The sequence below is a fragment of the Eublepharis macularius genome, chromosome 6 (assembly GCF_028583425.1).
Source record: "Eublepharis macularius isolate TG4126 chromosome 6, MPM_Emac_v1.0, whole genome shotgun sequence".
Classification (NCBI taxonomy): Eukaryota; Metazoa; Chordata; class Lepidosauria; order Squamata; family Eublepharidae; genus Eublepharis; species Eublepharis macularius.
In genome coordinates, this window is record NC_072795.1 from 118,902,962 (window position 1) to 118,926,112 (window position 23,151).

At 41.5% G+C, this 23,151-nt stretch overlaps 1 protein-coding gene across 2 annotated transcripts in view; it reads right to left on the reverse strand.

Moving 5' to 3' along the window:
• Positions 1-23,151, reverse strand: part of ARID5B (AT-rich interaction domain 5B) — a 258,476-nt gene that overhangs the window by 40,767 nt on the left and 194,558 nt on the right. For both annotated transcript variants that reach the window (XM_054982619.1, XM_054982620.1), the window contains 2 exons: positions 13,468-13,663; positions 8,983-9,035 (listed from right to left, as the gene is read on the reverse strand). In XM_054982619.1, coding sequence (XP_054838594.1) covers positions 8,983-9,035; positions 13,468-13,663 — 249 coding nt within the window. The remainder of the gene's footprint in view (positions 1-8,982; positions 9,036-13,467; positions 13,664-23,151) is intronic.

Here is a 23,151-nt window from a genome sequence, read left to right on the forward strand (position 1 = left end):
CCCTATGTGGAAAATTAAATGGACAGTATTTCTCCCCTACCAATCCATTACCACAGCCAGACCACAGATGCCCAGTTTATATTACAGCTGCAATTGTCTCACAGTGGTTCGACTCCGGATGATATCAAAAAAACCCAAGCTCTAATCAGATCTTCAGTATAGAGGAGACACCACCCAAGAAAGCCAGGGAAAGCAACATTGCAGTACAATTCTAAGCAGTTACACCCTTCTAAGCCCAATGACTTTAGACTCCGCTTAAGATGACACTGTTTGTGTTTGATGATCCGCGGGAGGGGTCAAAATAGATCATGAAATAGTTGTGGAAGAGAGTTACTTCAAGCCCATGATAAGTCAAAGAAATAAAGTGCCATAAAAGCAAGTAAGAGCTCTGCATTTTGGGTTCTGTGCCAAGTGCTTTTAAAGATTTAAAGATCAAGGGAAAAAATGGGCTGTACTCTTTCAATTAAAACTGAATCACTCCAAGATAAATGCACACTTCAGAAGAATAGATGTCCTTCTTCCCTATCTGTTAACATTAATTTTTAAGGTGTGGAAATGTTTAATAGAACATTCATTTTCTAATCCAAATTCAATTTGTTTTTGGCAGTCATGCTTGCTCTGCAATCAATAGACCAGTTTCACTTATTTACCGAAGCGACTGTGCTAAGTTATGCTGACGTGGTGCTGAAATACCCACCATTCCTGGGAGTCTTGACACAATGTTTATATACTTTCAAAAACAAGCTCTCAAGCCCGACATCATCTTCTAAGAAGTTGTGAACAAAGCACCACTCATGGAAAATTCACAAATCGCTGCAGCCATTCAAATTTAATAGTTTCATTATTCAACTCAACACTGATTTTTAAGTCTTTTTTGTTCTATTTAGGGAAATTTATATGCCTCATCTCTAGAAACAAGCTCGAGGTGGCTTACAGGTACAAACCATAAAAGACCATAAAACCATAAAAGACCATTAAAAATCAACATTAAAAGCTGTTAAAAACAGCATAGAACAGCAACCTAAAAAAAATCCATAAAACGATTATTAAAAACCTGTTCCATTTAGGATTACCACCACCACCCCGGTGGGGGTAAGGGATCCCCTGCTCCAAGTCTCCACCCCTACACCTTTCACCTGGCCTGAGGTGAGAAGGAGGTGTGAGAACAGGGGTGGAAATTCTGGAGCATGTTTCCATGTCATGCTGGGAATGACGTCATTCCCTATGCGACACGGAAGCAATGGGGCCGATTCAGTAAAAATCGGCCCCAAACACATACTGAATCAAGTATGCTTCTGACTTTTTAAAATACTTGGAGCACAATTTTTGCTCCAAGGCCCAATCTTTGAGAATGCCAAACCAATAGTCTTTTGGTAGTGCACTATTATGCAAGAAACCCATTACAGGTAGACATGGGCACAAATGGGAAAAAACACGAACACGCTGTTCGGTGTTTGTTGCCATCCACGAACAAAGAACATAGACAAACTTGACCTGCTACTGAACATGTTCGTTGTTCTTTGTTTGTGGCCCTTTAAAGATCCCTATAAACTATCAGCTGGCAGGCGGCAGGGGGGGATTTCCCCTTGCCGCCTACCAGCTGATAGTTTAAAGGGCCCTGTCCTGCCACTTGCAAGCAGCAGGGCCCTTTAAACACCCCACAACCCCCAGCCCCCACCCTCCTGCCGCACCCCAGCGCCGCCAGGGTGCTGCTGCCTGGTGCGAGAGGGGCAGGGAGATTCTTCCCGTCCCTCTCACACTGGGAGAGCTGGCACCGCCAGGCTGTTGCAGCCCAGTGCGAGAGGGGCGAGGAGATTCTCTCCATCTCTCTTGCACTGGGAGAGCAGGCGCCGGCAGGCTACTGCGGCCCAGTGCGAGAGGGGCAGGGAGAATCTCCATGGGATCCATGGGTCCCTCCCTTTCCTGTCATTTTCTTTTTACAGTGGAAAAAACTGGACTGTCTGCTGGAAGCTACTCTGAGGGGGTAACTTGAAAGCCAGAAGGAGTTCAGAGTTCAGACAGTCCATGCCTATGTTGCCAGGGGAATTGATTGAAAGGCGCCAGACTGTATGGCTTGACGAACGGCTGACAAACGCAACAAACGAGGCTTGCAACGATCACCTGTTCGTTTAGAATGAGGCCTCACGAACAGCTTGTTTGCGAACAGCAGATTGGGTTGTTCGTGGCTTTTTTTTTGTTCGTATTGCTGTTCGTGCCCATCTCTAATTATAGGCCTACCTCCTCCCATTACTTGGCTCCATTATTAATGACCAGTTCCATCATCTCATATTGTAACTGGCTCTGGTCACATTTCGTAGAGATGAGAATCTGAGGTGCTCCCTGTGATTGAACTGAGATCATCAGAGTGAAAAACCTAACTTAAGAGTGAAATTGCAAAATATGAAAAGGACACTGGAGAATCCTCTCTGTTTTTTTTTTGGCTAGCCTAAACTGAAGCAATCTGCTTGGTGTTATCAGTGCAAGCACAAAGCAAAATTGCTTGGTGTAGGATCTTCTATAGAACAAAATTCTTTCTAATCTGTCTGTGAGGTATAATAATATTTGATGTTTTATCATTTAAATATTTATTTCGACGCTCACAACTATTTATAATAATCTTGACTAGCATGCAGTTCCAGTCCCTCCATGGAAAAAGGAGTATGACAGAACAGAGCGGATCTGCTGTAATTTTGGTTTCTATTTCCTAATATTTCTGAGACAGGTTGGAATTTATTGTATTAAAGAATAAGCCAAATTCATGCTTATTGAGTTATTTTTAACCTCTGCATTTCATGATTGGCTTTCTACATATCAAATTAAAATCAGAAAGAAAAACGTCATTTACTGGAGTCACGCAATATTGCAACAGATGTTTTGTTGCCTCCATCTCTAAATACAGACCCATATAAACACGTTCAATTACCTGTTACATAAGCAATTGATTTAAACAGACAAAATGGCATCTCTGTGAAATGGAGGGACGTTAGGACAGTATAACACTGGTCTTACTATTCTGAGTTTGCTCAACAAAACCCAGGGCTTTTGGGGGGGGGGGGAAAGAAGTGATGGAACTCAGGACCGCACAATGATGTCACTTTGGGGGGGGATTTTTTAAAGTTTAAATCACCCTCGGTGAAAATGGTCACATGGCTGGTGGCCCCGCCCCGATCTCCAGGAAGAGGGGAATTTAGATTGGCCTCCGTGCCGCTTGAGTGGCACAGAGGGCAATCTAAACTCCTCTTTGTCTGGAGATCAGGGGGCGGGGCCACCAGCCATGTGACCATTTTCAAGAGGTGCCGGAACTCTATTCCACCACATACCCGCTGAAGAAAAGCCCTGACAAAACCAATTGCTCAGTGAAATGAGGAAAGAAGGCCACACTTTGCTGATGGAAATCCTTCTACAAATAGTAATTTCCAGAAGTACCCAAGCCATCATATGTATATCATCTATGCAAAACATAAACTGCTTTTGTACTCATATATGCCAAGTTTTTCTGGTTATCTTCGCACACAGATTCAAGATGCCCTATTCACAAATAAATAGCTTATTAGCTACAAAGCAGACCACCAAATAACCGAAAACTTTATTTCAGTGGCTGACATTCCCTAGTATTAAACACATTATTCAGAACTAATAAGAACTGGTCTAATGTGTTCAGACTGTGAGCTGGGAAGTCCCTGATTCACATTTCAACCCTGAACTCATTATATGGCCTTAGGCAGGCCACTTCTTTTCAGCCTCGGCCCATCCTCTGCAACACAGGGATAATTAATACCTTAGAGGAATATTGAGATAATGAATGTGAAAAGCTTTGAATACATACATGGAAAAAAATGGCTGTGGAAGCAAAGAGGAGGAATTATATTTCAAACATTCTTGGAACTTTCTAAGGTCCTCCTTGCCTAGTGAACCGATCTCCATAACCTGCTCCTATTCTATGGCCACTGAGAGCATGCCCAGACCACAGCTTCCCACGAGGCTGCTTTTGGGAATGGAGGGGCAATAAAATGAGGTACTGACTAGTGCAAGGTTTGGGGCAGCAACTGTTCGACGCAACTGTGCTACGCTAGCCGGGAGTAGCATAGAAGCAACATGCACAGTCGCTTTGTGGCTTGTGAATATCAGGATCACTGACCTGTATGCCTCACTCTTGAAAATCTAATGGTTTGCAACAGAACAGTTATCTTCCCTTGCATTTGCCTTGTAAAGTATTCCCTGCTTCCCCAGTCATTAAGTACTTGATGGGCAGCAAGGAAAGGTTTAGTTTCCATCATGTTTGCAATTTCTGTTTTATCCACATGCATGCACACACACATGCCAACAAAAACTGCTACAGCCAGCTGCAAAACAACTGATCCTGCAAGAGATTCCACTAGGCCACTATGTGGCTTCTGGAAGCCTCGTGGGCCAAGTTGCTACAATTCCAGTCAATTTCTGCTCAAAACTCTCCGCCTATCTTTCTTCAAACTTGCTACAGTTTCTTGGCTCCTCCTTTACCTTTTACCACATGCTTGATCTATTCAATAAGAAATACATTCCTAAGACATGGAAGAGACATTTCCAGGTCATTAAAAAATACATCATCAGTTATTAAGGAACATTAGTGTTCTTTTATCAAGCTTGCCACTACCCGTTCATCTGTTAGGTAAAACCATAAAGCTAGACCCATTCATGTTAATCAAAACAGCAAAATGTATTACATAGCAACTCATATCAACAGTTAAAGTTCCATGTTCAGAGACAGTTCAAAACACCAGGGACACACAAGGGGAGAACACATCATCTTCATGCTGGACTTTTGAGCTTCCAGAAATATTTGACTGGCTGCTTTAGAAACATCATTTCCAAAAGTGACATCATTGTGCCTGCCAGGAGCAAGGGAGCGAGATCCCCAAAGGTAAGTGCCAGGTCCCCCCTCCCCGCCCCCGCCAGAAAGGTACGGGGACCTGGCAACCCTACTCTGTACTAACTTACAAACTGCAATAACTTTGCACACCACTGAAGAACCATCTGTTAAGATAAAAAATAGACCTGAACTACCAGTATGTAATAAAGATCATTCAATGAGCTGGTGTCTGAAATATGTAACACCCCAGGAGCCCTCCCGCACTTCACAGCAGGCTGATTTGGGCCCCAAATGGGCCTGCCTGGGACCCCAATCGGCCCACTGTGAAGCCTGGGAGCGCTCCCAGGCCCTGTGCGATGACATCATTTCCGGGAGCGCACTCTTGCACTTTGTAACAGGCAGATTTAGGCCCCAAACAGACTGTGGGACCCAAATCAGCCGGCTGCTAAGTGCGTGAGCGCTCCTGGGCCCTGCACGATAATGTCACTTCCCAGAAGTCACATCATTACACCGCCTCAGGGAATGCGCACGCAAAGACAAAGAACAAGGTGAATGCTGGGTTCCCCACCTCCCAACAGGAGAGCAGGGGGACTTGGTAACCCTAGGCTGAGCCAACCACAAAATGTCAGAGAGTGAGATTACACACAATTCTAAAAGTAGCTATTCAGACTTTCTGGCAGCAATGCTTAACAAGATGCCTTTTAAAATGAAGATATTGTTTAAAAATATTTTCTTGCATACACATAGCTTACCATCAATCATGCAGTGAAGATGCTTGTGCTGTGGAGGCAGCTGCTGCCAAGTAATGTTTTTAAAATACGCACAGCTAATCAGATCACCAATGGCCAATCTGAAGCCCGCCTGGGCAAAAGCCCCACCCACTTTCTAAAAAATTTAGCAGGTACCAGCAAAAGTGTTGGTGGGTGCCCTGGTGCTCACAGGCACCACATTTGGGACCCCTGATATACTTGTGGCCTTAAACAATCAAGAGACAAACAAACAAAAAAACCCGTAAGTTCTACAGAGATAGCTCATATGCAACTGATCACACACAAGTTCCTTTTTTTTTTTTTACTTTAAGAGAGAACTACCACCATATAAAATGTTTCTGGCAAACTATCCAATGCAGTGATTAATTCAACAAAAAATAAAATCCAACAATATACAAATAACTGCAATTAAAACGGGGAAGAAAAGTTTATACTTAAAATTAGTCCAGCAAAAAATTTAAATGTGATCACACAGTGACTTAATGCGGACCTCAAGACAAACCATGGTATAACCATGGTTTGCGTGTCCAAACAAACAGTTCCATAGTTTAGATCAGCTAGTCTGCTTTCATTTTCCATTCTCTCACCTTTCATACAGCAGCTCCTAGAGGTGAAATGATGGCTATAACTACGGCTTGTCAATTCAATCACCAGACCAAACCATGGTGAACAGAGCAATCCTTAGCAGAGTTGCCCCCTTAAGCCCTTTGACTAAAATGGACTTAGAAAGATGTAACTTTGCTTAGGATTTCATTATACATTTTTCCCCTATACTTTGCTGTGATGTGTCAGTTTTTCAAATTTTAAGTGTAATTTTCCTGAGCTAAAGGTCATAACATTAAAAGAACTAAGCACTGCTACCCCCTTCTAAACTCACCGACTTCAATAGACTTTGAAGGGTACGAGGGTTATGTTGCAATCCAACACATACTTAATTGGATTCAACTCATAGGGTCTTGCTCCCATAGGGTTGCCAGGTCCCTCTACCCCCTAGACGGGAGGTAGGAGGCCTGGCACTTACCTTTTCTTCACTGGTCACGGCCTGTGTGATGAAGTCACTTCTGAGAAGTGATGTCATCAGGCAGGCTGCAGGCCACCCTGGGAGTGCTCCCACGCTCCCCGGGGCCCGATCTAGGCCAATTCGGGCCTGGGAGCGCACCACACAGCCCAAGAGCGCACCCTAGGAGGCACATTCCCCCTCACTGGCCAGGTATAGAGGGGCGGGGTATAGAGGGTGGAAGCATGAGATCCCTTGCCTCCAGTGGGGGGACTGGCAACCCTATGCTCCCAGGTACCTCCTCCTCCCCTTGCAGCCCCCCAAGCCCACCAATGGCTACTGAGTATTGGGGTTAGCGGGCCACAGTATCAGAAAGCCAGCAGAAGAAACAGGGAATCTGCAGATATTCCCCCTCATATTTTCATCAGCATTTGTTCCACTTTCAGAACTCGAACAAGATGGAAGGAGGAATTGGCTGATGATTTCCACTGAATCTGCAGCTCCTGAGAGTGATTCCACTCAGTGCACACTGCTCCCGCCCCCGCCCCCTTTAGGAGCAGCTTCTTGAGGGACACAGGAGAAAAAGAGAGAATCTGTTTTGTGAACATATTCTGTTTACTGTTCATTTGATCCAACTTACTGATCTTAGGATTTCCAACTCCAGGTAGGGAAATTCCTGGAGATTTCAGGGTACAGCCTGAAGAGGGCAGAGTTTGGAGAGGGGAGGGAACTCAGCAAGGATGCTGAGTCCACCCTCTGAAGCTGCCATTTTCTCCAAGGGAATTGATCTCTGTGGTGTACAGTTTAGACACAGTTCTTGGAGTACAGTGCCCACAGGGTTGCCAGCCCCCTACCTTTAAAGTGTGTGTGTGTGTGGGGGGGGGAGGTCATTAGGAAGGCAGGGTGGGCTGATCTGGCTCTCTCATGTGTGTATTCTGGAGGCCCCAATGACGTCACCTTCAGTTAGAAACTGGAAGCTACGGAGTCTCAGCAAGGCCAAACTGGCTTTAAACACAGTTAAAACGATTTGGCCCAAAGCTTCTGTTTTTCAACTGGAAGTGATATCATTGGGGCCTCTGGAACATGTGTATGCCACTTCACTGCATATTCCAGTGGCTACTGGGCTGCCTCCCCATTCCTCCCCCTCCCCACTGGCCAGGTGAGCAGGGCTAGGGGGTAAAAAGTGGGGATGCACCTCCTAGAGGGGAGCTGGTAACCCTATCCCTATCTGGAGGTTAGCAACCCTTGTATACAGGCTTAGGAATTAAAATCAACTAAAGTATGAGCTAACAAATACTTCTACATAATTGCTGTTTACTTAATTATCACAAATCAATCACAGTTGTGCCATTTAAAGCAGCATGGGTATTAGAAAAATAAACTTCTACGAGACAATTACCAAATAAATTACATTTGTGCTAAAATCGGTGTAGTTTTTACATTTCTCTTTGATACTTCATACTAGTATGGATGGATTTATACATGATGAATAAAGTAACAAACAACTATATCTACATATATTTCTTGCATTCTTCTGTGGCAAGAAACCCATAACTTAATTTGACCATCATGGGCAAAGAAAATGACGACTGTCTTATGTAAGATGGGATTTATTACAGATGCCATCTCCATGTGCCTTATTAATGCAGCTCTTTATTCTTATTTCAAGATCTTAATCACAGTTTGTTGCTCCAATTTTTATTGGTTTGGAATACATGCTGTAAAATCCACAACCATCAAATTTCCCCGTGAGCTAAAAATAAAGTGGCCATGTCAGATATGGTTAGCTGATAAAAAGCATCAGAAAGTCTCTCTCTCTCTCTCTCTCTCTCTGACTTCATATTTTGGATAACTTCCTGTTTATGTGGCACTGACCCTTGTATAATAAAGATCTTTTAACATTCAAAATAGAGAAAAGATACTGCACCACACTATTCCTTAATGGACAATGCTGATTACTTCTGAAAGCATTCAATACATTTCCCGTATTCAACATGAACAGATGTCAGGGACTATGCCAAGAGAAATTTTGTTTTATGCAATCTTGGCTTGTTGTACAAGAATAGCCCTTTCTCAACATGGGAAAAAATTACAGACCCAACCAATTTCCTTGATAGGGAAGAGTTACATATGTTTTCCACTCAAGGCTTTTTGTTGTAATTTTTTTTACAACAAGTTTACAGTTTTGCCAAACCTGGAACTAATTGGGGTTGTTTCCAAAAAAGGTCCAATAAGCCTGCACACTGTGTATATGTGTCCTACATAATTGTTTCCTTCGTGAGCATGTATTTTTTTAAAAAAAGCAAAACAAAACAGGGGAAAGTTAGATTGCACATTTTTTCCATTTAAGTTACTTAAACACTTACTGTTTCATATCCTCCCAGTTTTTGAGCAGCTTGAAACATAGTCCAAAGGTTAACTGTTAGAGGGACAATAAGTATTTAGATAAGCATTGCATTAACCAACTTATTTCAAAGAAATGCAAATCAAACAGTTTTTTTTTCTTTTACAGTGAAGCAAAAAGATAATCACATCCGCAAAAAATAGTTTAGGAAAAACACACACACACTGCAAATGACATTTACATCATTCAAAGAACAAACATTGACTTTCAAAATGCATGTGTCTCATTCCTTTTTAAATAAAATCACAAGGGAAACATTCTGTTAGAATACTACAAGAATAAGAAAGAGGATTACAGAGCTTAAATTGACTTCTCTGATAAAAAACAAATAGCCTTTTTTGTAAAGGAAACTTTTATATGTTCCTATATAAAACCAGCATATTAGTTATTATTAGAAACAGGAATTTTTTTTAAAAAAACCGTGATCTGGTTAATGTAGCAGTAAACTGGAATGCATTCAAAGCAGTCATTGATTAAACAACTATTTACTGCCACTCAGATAAGAGACTTTGGCTGGGATCCAGAGATCCTCTTCCGTATGAAGAAACAGGCATCTACATTTGGAGCAGCAATTTTTTTCACACAAGCAGCCTGCATTGAGAGAGAAGGGCTGGGGGGGCAATCGCCAAGAGCTGCCCCTCAGCTTGCCATTCCAAGCAACGCTGGTGTGTATGTACCGCTTGGATCCCACACCACTTCTTTGGTGACCTTAAAAATATTTCCACCCATCTAAGCAACCAGACAAATTGCTGGTGTGGTCAGACCAGCTTTGCATACATATGGAAGCCCATTTCACACAACTAATTGTGCACATAACTTGTGCATGGGTGAGGAAGTGCTTCCGCAGGCAGAAATGGACAAGCGTTATTTTCACTTCCACACATGCCTATCTGAATCTTGGGCCTTCATAATGAGCAACAGACTGGTCAAACTGTTGGCTGGGGGATATTATGTGAGCATACTGCTGAAAATGCAAGGGACCTATTTTCTAAAGCCCATCACTTAACCAACGTAATTCAAACTCTGTATCTGCAGGGAACGTTTACACATCATTGTGTCCCTGAGCACTGCTTGGGGACCCCTGTGAATTGCAAAGGAATTGGGGTTTTTAAAAAGTACACGCATTTCACCTGCTGTAAGATCTCACCGTAATCAATACTGAGAGTGCGCCCTGAAATACATCCCCCATTCCCAAAGGTTTGTATTAAAGATCAATAACGGGTAGAAAAGTAGCCTTTGGGGGAAAGCATTGTCCACCAGGGTTCATCAGTCTTCTCACTTTCTGGGAACACTACAGCCCTCTAGGGACATAATCTAAAAATTGCTGAGCTAGTCCATACAATAATAATGCCAGAAATTTTGAAAAGTTCAAAGGAATACAGATCTACTGCAATATTGCCTAGATTGGAGGAATAGTTTAGGCCGGTGTGGCAGCTACCTACCTAGCATCGGTAAGAAGAACAGGGAAAAAAGAAACAAAGTGGAACAATAGTGTATTGTGTTCTGGTTGTCTTTCTACCCCCAGTTCTTGACATTGTGCTTCAAGGACGGCACTCAAGTGCTTCCATTTGATTCTTGAGAATCCAAACTTTTTTATTTACAAAAATGGTATGCTTATAGTCATGAAGGCAATACTGAAAGGTTACAGGAACGTGTAATAGATTGCCGGTGTAGTCCTAAGCAGAGTTAAACCCTTGTAAGTCCACTGAAGTCAGTTGGCTTAGGAGGGTTTAAATCTGCTCAGGATGTCAGGGCTATAGGCACCACTGTCTGAAACCATTTTATTTCTCAGGATGCTGAAATGAATGTCTAATGAAGTGAATGAAATTAGGAAACTAGGAGGCCTACAGAATTTTCATTTGCCAACTCTCATGCACATATCAGAACGGTTGACTAAAAGCTTAGCTCATCACAGATATGGGAAACATGGATCTCTTGAATACACACAGGGCTTTTTTTCAGCTGGAACGAGGGGGAACGGAGTTCTGGAACCTCTTGAAAATGGTCACATGGCTGGTGGCCCCGCCCCCTGATCTCCAGACAGAGGGGAGTTTAGATTGCCCTCTGTGCGGCGCGGAGGGCAATCTAAACTCCCCTCTGTCTGGAGATCAGGGGGCGGGGCCACCAGCCATGTGACCATTTTCTCCAAGGGCAACCCACTGAGTTCCACCACCTCTTTTCTCAGGAAAAAAAGCCCTGAATACATGTGATATGGAAATGTGAACATACAGTCCTTTCACACAACTTGGAAGCCATTTGTTGACAACTGGAATTTCTGTGATGAAAATAATAATGTATACTCGTTTCAAAAACATTATTATGTGTATGTGAGAGAGAGAGTGTCTACAAGTCCTCAGTTACGATTATGATTATTTTTTTTATTTTACATATGTCTGTGTTTTACTTTAATTAGACTGCCTTAAAAAATCTAAATTATAAATACGTGGGGAAAGGCGCCAATCCCCAAAACACTTTTATGGTGTTCTGTAATGAGAAGTCTGAAGAATGTAGTGAAAACAGGTTCACCTGCATTTTTCTCTTCCTTCATATTGCCTTGCCAAGCCCATATTCGACAACCCCATAGAAAAGCTTCCCACGAACTGCCCTCTGTAAATTGCCTCCACAAAATTACATAAATTATGGGTGGTTCCCTAGTGACTAGCGCACATTATTGAGCCAGATAGCACTGCAAAGAATACTCACTATATTTATTCACCAATAGAGGAATGGCAGTGTCTAAACTGGTTCTTCCGACTCAATATTTAGAAATGTAGAATTTACATGACAGGGTAGACAAACATGGTGAGTAATCCTGGCCATCATATGCACAGCTCAGTTGCTCTCTTGAACAGTCTTGTTGAAACATTCAAGTATCTTTTTTAAAACTTGCAGGACTGGCAACATAGGGTACATCAAGGAATGCAGTTTATTTCAGCTGTAAGCTAGAGCAGAATGATCTCACTTTGACAGTGGATAAACTGAGATTCAGCGTGTGTAGGGGGGCTGAGGAATCTACCTTTTAAGTGAGTCTCTTTATTAAGGACATTCATACAAGGGGGGAAAAAAACATCAACACATACTTTTTCCATCAGAAAACATTCTAAACAAAAAGCCTTGCTGAACTCTCTACTCTTTAGCTATCAAGAGCTTTTCTTAGGCCTTGATTTAATCGGAATCAAATGCATAATGCAACAAACCTGTTCATAGTACATTAATTTTACTTCTATTTCAAGCAGCCGGTTTTCTAGGCAAACATTGTAATCATTTTGGAGTTATATAAGTTTCTAATGGCTGCTAGAGGTCTATTGCAATCAGTGTCAATTGCTATTAAGTATGTAAATTGTTATGTAAAACATACAGGTTTGACATTCTTCATCAAAATAGCACAGAGCTTTAATCTGAGGAGACAGATTCAGGAAAGCAATATTTCCAAGTAAGGCATCCTCCCTTAAGAATAATTTAATTCCCTTTCAGACTACTAAAAAAAATCCTTCTTTTATAAGTTGTGAGGTTCACTTTGTCCTTGTTGTAGTAGCAAAATTTAACTGCAATTGCAGAATATCTATCAGTGATTGATTTATTCATTGTGGCACCCCTAAAGGGTCCATTCCAAAGTAATTCTTAGTCTTACATGGTGCACTGGAAAATAATCCTGTCTATATTTATAATATCTGCTAATTAAATCTCAAAATGCTGTAAAAAATGACATGATGACCACTTTAAATATCTTTAATATTTTTTGGGGGGGAGGGGGGGATTCCTCTCCAACAAGGGACATCTGGGTACAATAAAAGTACACTATATTGTTAATTCAAAGAAAGACATTAACTACAGTTCTCCCAAAGAGAGAAAAAACAGGAACTTTTTAAACCTGCTTATTGCTGGATCACTATCAATGGATTTTAAAACCATAAATATCTAGCAGCAACTGCCCAGAAAGAAGAGCTGCAATCCCAAATAACAGACACTAAAAAAACAGGATCAAAAATGGGTAGGCTGATATAAACACAGTGACAAAAAACTGTAGACTTTTCAGAATCCCTGGACATGTGTGTGTGTTTTCCCATTTATAGTTTTGTATTGGTCAGGATCCGCAGCCAGGCATAGGGATCTATTTGTCTTAATATGGTTTGGGGGTTGGTGTTTCTCTAATAACAAAAGTAATAGCAAAAGTGTTTCAAATTTACTTCATGGCATGGGGGAGGGAAAAAGAGAAAAATGTCAAAAATCCAAATGAGGCATATCTAAATAATCCTTTGGATCTTCGCCACTGGTTTTGTACAAATGGTATGGTACAAATAAGAGAGAGGAAAAGGGGGCCACTACAGCCCACAATGTTGTTTTACCCCATCAAGCCAATCAAACTCAAAAGCCAAACGGTTCTAGAATGTCAACCCACCTCCCTCCACCCCCACCCCTCGCCAAGCACAATGAAAATTCTACTTACTCTGCTTAAAACCGAGGTAGGGTATTCGTTCAATTGGTGTTTTTCTTTCTTTCATGTATTTATAAAGTGCCACAAGGAATGCCTGTTCATCCGCTCTGCAGTCTTCACCCACAGAAACCTTTGATTTATTTTCACTTGAGCCCTTTTTGCAGTTATTTTTGGTTTTGGGCAAAGACAATTTAGCATCACATTTTACCTGGAAGAAAAGAGGAGATGCCAAATTAGATCTTGAAAACCAACTGATCCACCTTTCATTCCCACTTAAGAGATGCACCCCCCCCTCGTGCCCCATCATGCCCCCTCTTCCTCGGTGCTATGAAGGTCAAACGGAGCTATTTTTAAGGCCAAAGCTCTACCCCTGTGTTTTAATCACCATATTTGCAAATGTTCAATAAAGGTTTACAGGGAAAAAAGAGCACACACTAGATGTGCACTATGTTTTTTATTACAAGCAACACCACTTGTGGTTGCAGTAATTATCCTTGCCCTCTCACTTGTGTGTGTGTGTGTGTGTCAACATTTCATTCCAATATCTCAACACTCCATCACACTTTAACATGACCAAGAAACAGAACCTGCTATGGACTTATGCTGGTATGAGCAGGCTTGACTTCAATGGCTGGGATCACCATGAACAGAAAGCACATGGGTTAGCCAATGGCACTGCTGAGAAAACCTATTTACTTTCTCCAAAATAAGGACATAGTTCATGTGTTATAACAAAACAATCCAGAAAGATACTTTGATCAAGTGATAGAACTGTGGGACTATACTACCATGCATAGTACGTGATGTCTGTTGTTGGAACTATGATCCTACTATGAAATTTCTGCATCGATTAACATGTCATATTAATGATTAGGCTTTATTTCAGCTCTGTTTCAGATTTCTGATTTCCCAAACCCACTGCGTTGTTTATTGGATGTCCTATCCTGTTGACTGAATTGACTTATACTATGTAATCCGCCTTGAGCCTTAGTGAGAAAGGCAGACTATTAACGACATAAAGGACACGAATAAATTCACCCACCATGGTAGAGATGGGAAAGCCAACTGTTGCACCTTGCAGCAGCAAGGTTCTGCACTCTGTGGTGTACTCAAGGGCACTGTTATATATCCCGGAGGCTTTGGCTCTTATTTATAAGGATCTAGGGAGAACCTACCATAATGATGCTGTTTTGCTAGTCAATATAGACAAAATCCATTTACCAAAATTCTGTAATATTCCAGGATTATGGCAAGGGGGGGGGGGGGTAAGGCCATACCAACAGGGCTGAAATAAAGGGGTGGGACATAGCTGAGAGGAAGGGAACCTGGCACTTCCCCCAGACACCGGTGAGGCAGACTGAGCTTGATCTCAATGGTGTTTTCAGAATCCATACCCCTTTACCTCCCCCAATATAAGTAAATGATTGGCTTTTGCATATATGGAGAAAGTTCAACACACTTGGGGACATGCTTGTGTAAAGGCAAACCTGCCTTCTAGCCTTACTCCTGGGTAGCTTGGCCCTCACTGCAGGGTGAGAGTGCATAACACAGAAATATCTTGGACTGCCCATGAAGAGAGAGCCATTGTGCACGTATTACATTGGTGGTAGAAAGTGATGTCAAGTCACAGCCAACTTATGGTAACCCATAGGGTTTTCAAGGCAAGAGACGAACAGAGGTGGTTTCTCCTTGCCTGCCTCTGTGTAGCAATCCTATTCTTCCTTGCCAGTCTCCCATCCAAGTATTAACCTGGGCTGACCCTGCTTCGCTTCTAAGCTCTGACAAGATTGGGCCAACGTGTGCCACCCAGGTCAGGACATATATTACATTACATCTCTTCGATAGGCAGGCCCTTCTCTACTTTTCTCCTCTGCGAGCAGTAGCCAAATGAGCGCCAAGGCATTATATAAAAGAGAACATCCTTTTCATATGCTGCCGTAGCAGAAATGCAACCTTCACCTCATCGTATCGTTAAGCATTTAATGGAATAGAAAGGATTTTTGAACTACATTTTATCAAGGGATAATTGAACAATGTACCCATTTTACTAAAACTTACCAGCATTGCATCAGAAATATTTAAGCCGTACATAATGATGATTTCTAATGAAAGACTCTATCTTCCTGATTGATTTAGGTTCGCTCAACCTCCAGCAGAGGAAACACAATGGTATCATGTTAATTCTTCCTCTTAAAAAGGGGGGTGAAGCGTGGCATGATTTTATATATCCTTTGTATAAAACCTTCCAGCAAATCAGACTAATTGAATGTCAAGCCTCTGTTATGTACCATGAATATTAATTTTTAAAAATAAATTTATTAGCTAGCTATGCTGGGGTTTTTTTGGTATTTTTTTGGGTATTGTTACTGGTAATAAAATACTCTCCCGAGAGGGGATCAAGAGCGTTACATGGTCTATTTTAGATACATTTTTTTCAATCATTGCTATGTAAAAATGACCTTTGATGATTGTATAACCTAGCGGGAAAACTTCCTTCATATGCTCTGAACAGGAGCCAGGTTTCTATAAACAAAGTATCCCGTTTCAATGTCTTGGGGTGAGGCATGAGCTGCTAGTGTTAAAATTGGACAGGGAGCCCAGAGCTGATGGGTATATTAATTGAGGTCAGAGTATTAAAAAACCTGCACGGTTACAATTATGGCACACATAGGCAAACATTGCTTACATTTATTTTTAAGAGGAAATTACTAGTCTTCATTGTTATGTCAAATGACATGACAATAACTGTGCGGGCAAATGTTGCAAATGGTTCAGAAAACAGAAGGAATCTCTCCGCCTAAAACAATCTGAAGATGTATGCTAGTCTTTGCTGATAGCCAGCATGGTGTAGCAGTTACAAGTGTTGGTGTAGGATTTAGAAGCTCCAGGTTCGAATTCTCATTCTGCCATGGAAGCTTGCTTGGTGACCTTGGGCCAGTCACACACAATTAACGTACTAATCTACCTCACTGAGTCGTTGTAAGGATAAAATGGAGGAGAGGAGAATGATATAAGCTACTCTGGGTCCCCACTGCGGAGAAAAGTGGGGTACAAATTAAATAAGTAAGTAAATGAAAGCATACATTGGAATAAATTTTGTTAGCTTTAAGCTACTCCAGGATTGTTTATTTCTGCCAAAGAAAAAATCAAGCACCCACTTTAGAAGAAACTGTTTTTCATACACCAAACTCTATCTCACATATAAAAGCCAGTTTGGTGTAGTGGTTAAGAGTGGCAGGACTCTAATCTGGAGAACCAGGTTTGATTCCCCACTCCTCCACTTGAAGCCAGCTGGGTGACTTTGGGGCAGTCACAGCTCTCTCAGCCCCATCTACCTCACAGGGTGGTTGTTGCTGTGGAGATAAAAATAGCATACTTTGAAACCGCTCTGGGTGGGCGTTAAGTTGTCCTGAAGGGCAGTATATAAATTGAATGTTGTTGTTATTATCATAAACATTATCATTTTTGTTCAAATTATCCGAAACACAATCAACAATAAGCAGAGGTCACATGTTATTATTGATTGGCTTTACTAAGCTGATACATGTTTCCACTGGAGACCTAAGTATCATCCAGATATCGGTGTAATACGTTCGCTGTTCCAAGTAGCACCGTCTTTTGCAGTTCTGTATGTCAGAAAGCTGCAGTTTTTCCATATGAATTGCTAAGTTTTTCAAGATGGTTCCAAGTGCCCCGATGACAATGGAGACTACTGTATCATCATCATATCATCATCATCATCATCATCATCATCATCATCATCATCATCATCAAAGCTTTACTCATGTAGCCAAAGAGATCTAAAGCCATCCACAAAATACGAAGTCCTACCGCATGCGTTCATGTTTCCACATTTAACATGCAAACTTCAATTAAAATAATGTATACATGTAATTCCTAATCTTTAATAACCAATATCAAACCACTTTATCTTAAAAATTTTTAAATCTTTATGGACCACTACTACTTCCCCAAACAACCAGAAAAGATTTTCTTTGCTGCAATTGCAAAGAGAACATACAACAACAACAACAACAACAACAACAAAGAGGTTCCTCCAGGAATAAGCACGAAAACCAACAGGGGAAACCCCACCCACCAGAGAAATATCTCATATACAAAAATATGATAATGAATCATGTATACATATATTTATAAAGTGACAAGTGCGTATGGTGAATAAATATCCCTTACATATGAATACCAATGAAATCCTATATATAAATAGCTACTACTACAATATACATGAACATTATCTTCCAATGCATCCAATAAACACAATGAATACAATAAATACAGTATCAGACTTATAAAAACACGTTCATGGGTGCATGCATATGGCCATTAGTCCAATACAAAGATAATTTCTCTTCTGTTGCAGAGAGGCCGGAATGAAGTCTTAAGGTGACAGACACCGATGTTGGAAGACAAACAGGTGAGTGCAAGAAAGACTCTCCACTTTGTAGTTAATGTTCTTATGGTCTTTTTACAGGTCAGATACTGCAGACTGGGGGTACAGAGACCCCCCCTCCCACCCAACAGCAGTATCAGATCTGTTAAAAAAAACCCATAAGAACATTAAGTACAAAGTGGAGAGTCTTTCTTGCACTCACCTGTTTGTCTTCCAACATCGGTGTCTGTCACCTTAAGACTTCATTCCGGCCTCTCTGCAAGAGAAGAAAAATGATCTTTGTATTGGACTAATGGCCATATACATGCACCCATGAAGGTATTTTTTTTAATTAAAATTTTTAACCCATGAAGTTATTTTTATATGTTTGATACTTACTGCATTTATGGTATTCATTGTGTTTATTGGAAGCATTGGAGGATAATGTACATGTATATTGTAGTAGTTGCTATTTATAAATAGGATTTCATTGGTATTCATATGTAAGAGATATTTATTCACCATATGTACTTGTCACTTTATAAATATATATATATATATATATATATATATATATATATATATATATATATATATATATATACATATACACACATGATTCATTATCATATTTTTGTATATGAGATATTTCTCTGGTGGGTGGGGTTTCCCCTGTGGGTTTTTGCAATTGCAAAGAGGCCAACATGGTGAGGTAGCTTGAGATAGCCAATAGAAGGATATATCCTGCGGCATCCATCCTGATGCATTCAGGCACATGCTAAAGACAGGAAATTTCACTCTTGGAGAATCATAAAGAGGCCAAAATAGTAGATAACACACTAAGTCTTCATGTTGCTGACACATACACAATCTGTCCCCAATAGGCAAGTGATGATACCTGCCCTCCAATTAGCTGTTGGAGTCTCAGCTCAGGGGATGCTTTCCTCAACACTGGGAGAAAAGATATTTTGTAAATGTCTTGAGCTGTGATGATTTTTTTTAAAAAAATAGCTGCATAGCAATAAGAGGAGAAATTATAATTTAACTCCCCTATCCAAAGTGATATGGAACATAAAGATTTACTTATGAAGCCTCAGTTCGAAGCAAAAAATGGCTGTCTGCTCTTAAGATATTTCTTCCTCCAACCTAAGGGAACCTCTGAAGTAAGTGGCTGCTCCTCTGGCAGAAAAGCCCCTTCCATTAGAAGGACTCAGACTTTGTTGAGTGTAGTGTTAGGAGAAAAGCCACTGGTTAAAAATTTTGTAAGATATTTCACAGGGCAATATTACCCATACCCCCAAACTTGAATCCAAAACACATTTGGGCAACTGCTTTCCCTTTCCATATGTATTTTAAGGGTGGGCTCCACCACTAATTGGTCCCCTTTGGATTAAAAAAAAAAATCAGATCCTCAAGGTCTACTGAACAGCTCATGAGTCTATAAGCTCAATGACCTCCAGGTGTGTTCTCCAATTAAGACACTCATTAAAATGAATTCCCGGATATTTAAAATGATCTACATGGCTTTATGTTGTCTGCTTTCTCCCTAGAAGCTAAACTGAGGCTATTCCACACTGGTTACATCATGAGAAGACCACTGGAAAAGATCGTAATAATAGGAAAGATGGAAGGCACTGGGAAAAGAGGAAGACCCAAAATGAGATGGTTGGACTCAATAAAGGAAGACATGGCCTCCAGTTTGCAAGATCTGAGCAAGGCTCTTAATGACTCTGCCCCCCCCCCCCGCTTAGTTCAGGAATCTGCTATACAAGCCAGCAAGTTGCAAGCAGGAACATATGGGGGAAAAAGCTCAAGGGTGGCTTGAGAGTAGGGTTGCCAGCTTCCCATTGGGGGCAGGAGATCTTCCACCCCCCAGCTCCTGTTGCCCACTGCTGCTCAGCTGGGCAGCAGGAAGAACTGTTCAGGTGACACCAGGGGCACGATTGGCATTCCTGGTATGATGACATGGCTTATGGTGTGACCCCAAAGTGATATCATCACATCAGGTAATGCTTTAGCATTCACCCAAAACTTTATGATTAAATCATACAGTTTATGGTGAATGCTACAGCATCACCCCTGGCATGGTGATGTCACTTCTAGGTTGTGCTGGAAGTGATGTCATTGTGCTGGGGACAATCCCCACAATCCCCAAGTCCCCACCTTCTCCAACGTCTGCCAGTTGTCAACAATCCTACTGGAGAGAAGAGGCGGGATTCTCTGCTTCACCATTGTCTTTGACCCAACTGGGCGAGAACAACAATGGAAGGGGGGAGAATTTCCTTTCCTCCTTCCCACTTTATACATTTAGAGCAGGACTGCTTCTTTCCTCTGGAAGTGCCACTGGGAAAGTGGAGGGGAATAGAACAGAAAAGGCTCAGGGGATTTGTTTGGGGGCAATTGATAGTGGAGGAAGGAAGGAGAAAATCCTACACTTCTTGAAACTAAACTGGGAACAAGAAACAATTGATATGCCTGGAATCACTACTCTTAGACACTTATGTAAGGTGAACTGCATCACAGTGCTGCTATGAAGGAAAGAACAGGGGTAGGACAGGAGATTTATGTATTTATATGTTATTTATACACTGCCTTTCTAACAGAGGCTCGTGTAAGTCAATACAATTATTGGCTGAGTCTTTCAATAAACAATACAATAGGGTATATAATTTGAAAACTAACATAATGAAACATTGCTGAAGCAAAGCATAAGTAATTTGACATGACATATTAAATGATGCAGAAACTACCCAGCAGGAACATATCTACATCAACAGACAGTACCCAGTAGTATAGTCTAGACCTTGCCCCTTTACCAAAGCATCTCTCTGAGCCATTTCTCACAGCACAGCCCTATTACATGAGTAGTAGTAGTAGTAGTAACAACAACAACAACAACAACATTTGATTTATATACTGCCCTTCAGGATGGCTTAACACCCATTCAGAGCAGTTTACAAAGTATGCTATTATTATCCCTGCAACAAATACCCTGTGAAATGGGTAGGGCTGAGAGAGCTCTGAGAAGCTGTGACTGCCCCAAGGTCACCCAGATGGCTTCAAGTGGAGGAGTGAGGAATCAAACCCGGTTCTCCAGATTACAGTCCCGCGCTCTTAACCACTACACCAAACTGGCTCCCCGTAAAAAAGCCCACCTGAATAATTCAGTTTTGTATAGTATGTGGAAAACTAAGAGAGTGGGAGCTTTCCTGACCTCTTCAGGCATTCCACAAGGTGGCGCCATTACAGGGAGAGAGGTGGCCCTGCAGGTATGAGGGTCCAAGGCCATGAAGGGCTTTGTAAGTGATAGCCAAAAACTTGAAGTGAGCACAGTAACTGATGGGTAGCCAACGGAGTGACTACAGAGAATGGGAGTAACATCCATGCTCCACCTAGCTCCTGACATCAGTTGAGCTGTGTAGTTCTGAACCATCTGAAGTCTCCAAGTTGACTTTAAGGGGAGATCTATGTAGAGTGCATTACAGTAGTCTAATCTCGACGTTGCCATGGTGTAATCAAGGTGGCCAGATCAGCTGTGTCAAGGTAGGAGGCCATCTTCCAGGCTAGTCTGAGTGGGAAGATGAGGCTAGTCTGAGATGAGGGAAGGAGCTTCATTCCCTACCTTAGTTTAAGAGTTCTGAACCAAAATGGATATTATTGAGGCTCTCAGATGACAATTCCACCACTGGGGTGGGTAAAATAATCTTTAGTTTATTGTGCTTGATCATTGCTATGCCCAAGGTACAAAGCTACCAAACTATTCCTCTGAGAACAGGGACCTGAACACAGGCCTCCAATGGTAGCTGCTCAACAATTTGACATGGGAGTTTTTAGTATGATGAATACTTGTCAGAGATGCTTTAGGCTGATCCTGCACTGGGCAGGGGGTTGGACTAGATGGTCTGTATGGCCCCTTCCAACTCTATGATTCTATGATTCTAGTATCTTGCTGAACTAGGCCAGACAGGCTCTTTTTGCATGGTTCTATTGCATTTATTTTGCCTTCGCTGGGCTAATATTATTTTTTTAAAAAATGGGGTCCACAAGGGAATCATAGTGTATGTGGGGGGGGGGGGGTTAAGAAATCCCACCCTTCAAAATTTCCCCCTCCAGGATTCTGTTTAGAGCAGGGGTGGGCAATTGTTTTGGCTCGGGGGCCACTTTGTGGGAGCGGAGGTTAGCGGAGGGCCGCATCTTTTAAAATGATTGCATTCATTAATTAACTTTGCATTTCAGAAAAGGTATAAATTGTATCATAAAAATCAATAAATATAAATTAAATAAAATAGTGGTAGTTTTATTCAATTTATTTATTGTGCTAATTTCATATCATCTATAGCTGCAAGCACATTTAATTTTTTCTGACTGTCTTGGTGGGCCACAAAAAACTCTGTAGCGGGCCGCATGTGGCCCGCGGGCCGCAATGTGCCCACCCCTGGTTTAGAGGGTTGATTTCATCCTCCCCCTTCCCCTTCAACTGACTGTTAGTTGCTCACTACCCTCCATGGTCCTGGAACATATTCAGTTCTCATAGACTGAGTTTTCTTGGGGTGGGAGTATGTGGATGATTTACATTACTCTGCATACCAGGGAAGATTTCCCCCCACAAAAGTAAGTAGAGTGGGTGCAGTTTTTGTTACCTAAACAATAGGAAATTAGTCTATTGTGACAAGGAACTGTGCAGGAAACTAGGACCTCTCAGGTGACTGAACAGGCCAATTTCTCCTCACCCTTTTAATGCTCAGCTTCCCTTCTGGAACATTTTTTTCTCATCAGGCTTTTGGCTAATTTATAAAGTCATATTTTTCTGCATAGCTGGGCAGTGTCCCCTGAGTATGTAGGGCACACTACCTTGTCTGTGGGTGGCCCCTTTCATTACCTATACAGGTGCCATCCAGTTTACGATCAGATATAGTGATATTCTTCATGTAGTAAAATTGTGTTGGCGTACAGTTTGAGTGCCACTTCTTGACAAGGCATTTTTAAAAGCTCAGTGGCTGTCATCCACAATGCATAGAATTCCCTCTATTGGACTATGCAGTAAACTCTTTATTTAACCAGCCCTCTTCTCACAATAGACAATATCATGAAGGGAAGGTTTGCTTTAGTTTTGTTATCTGGAATTTACAGAGATTCTCATTTGAAGTATGTATTCCAATGTGTTGGTTTTGATGCCAGACAAAAGCTATTTCAATAATAGTTTTTGGTATCTACATTTTATATCCCCTCCTCAAAAAAAAACATGGAACAAAGTTTTGATCTAGGAGGCTTTGAAAAAAAGGTCTCCTGCTATATCCAGCCGTGTA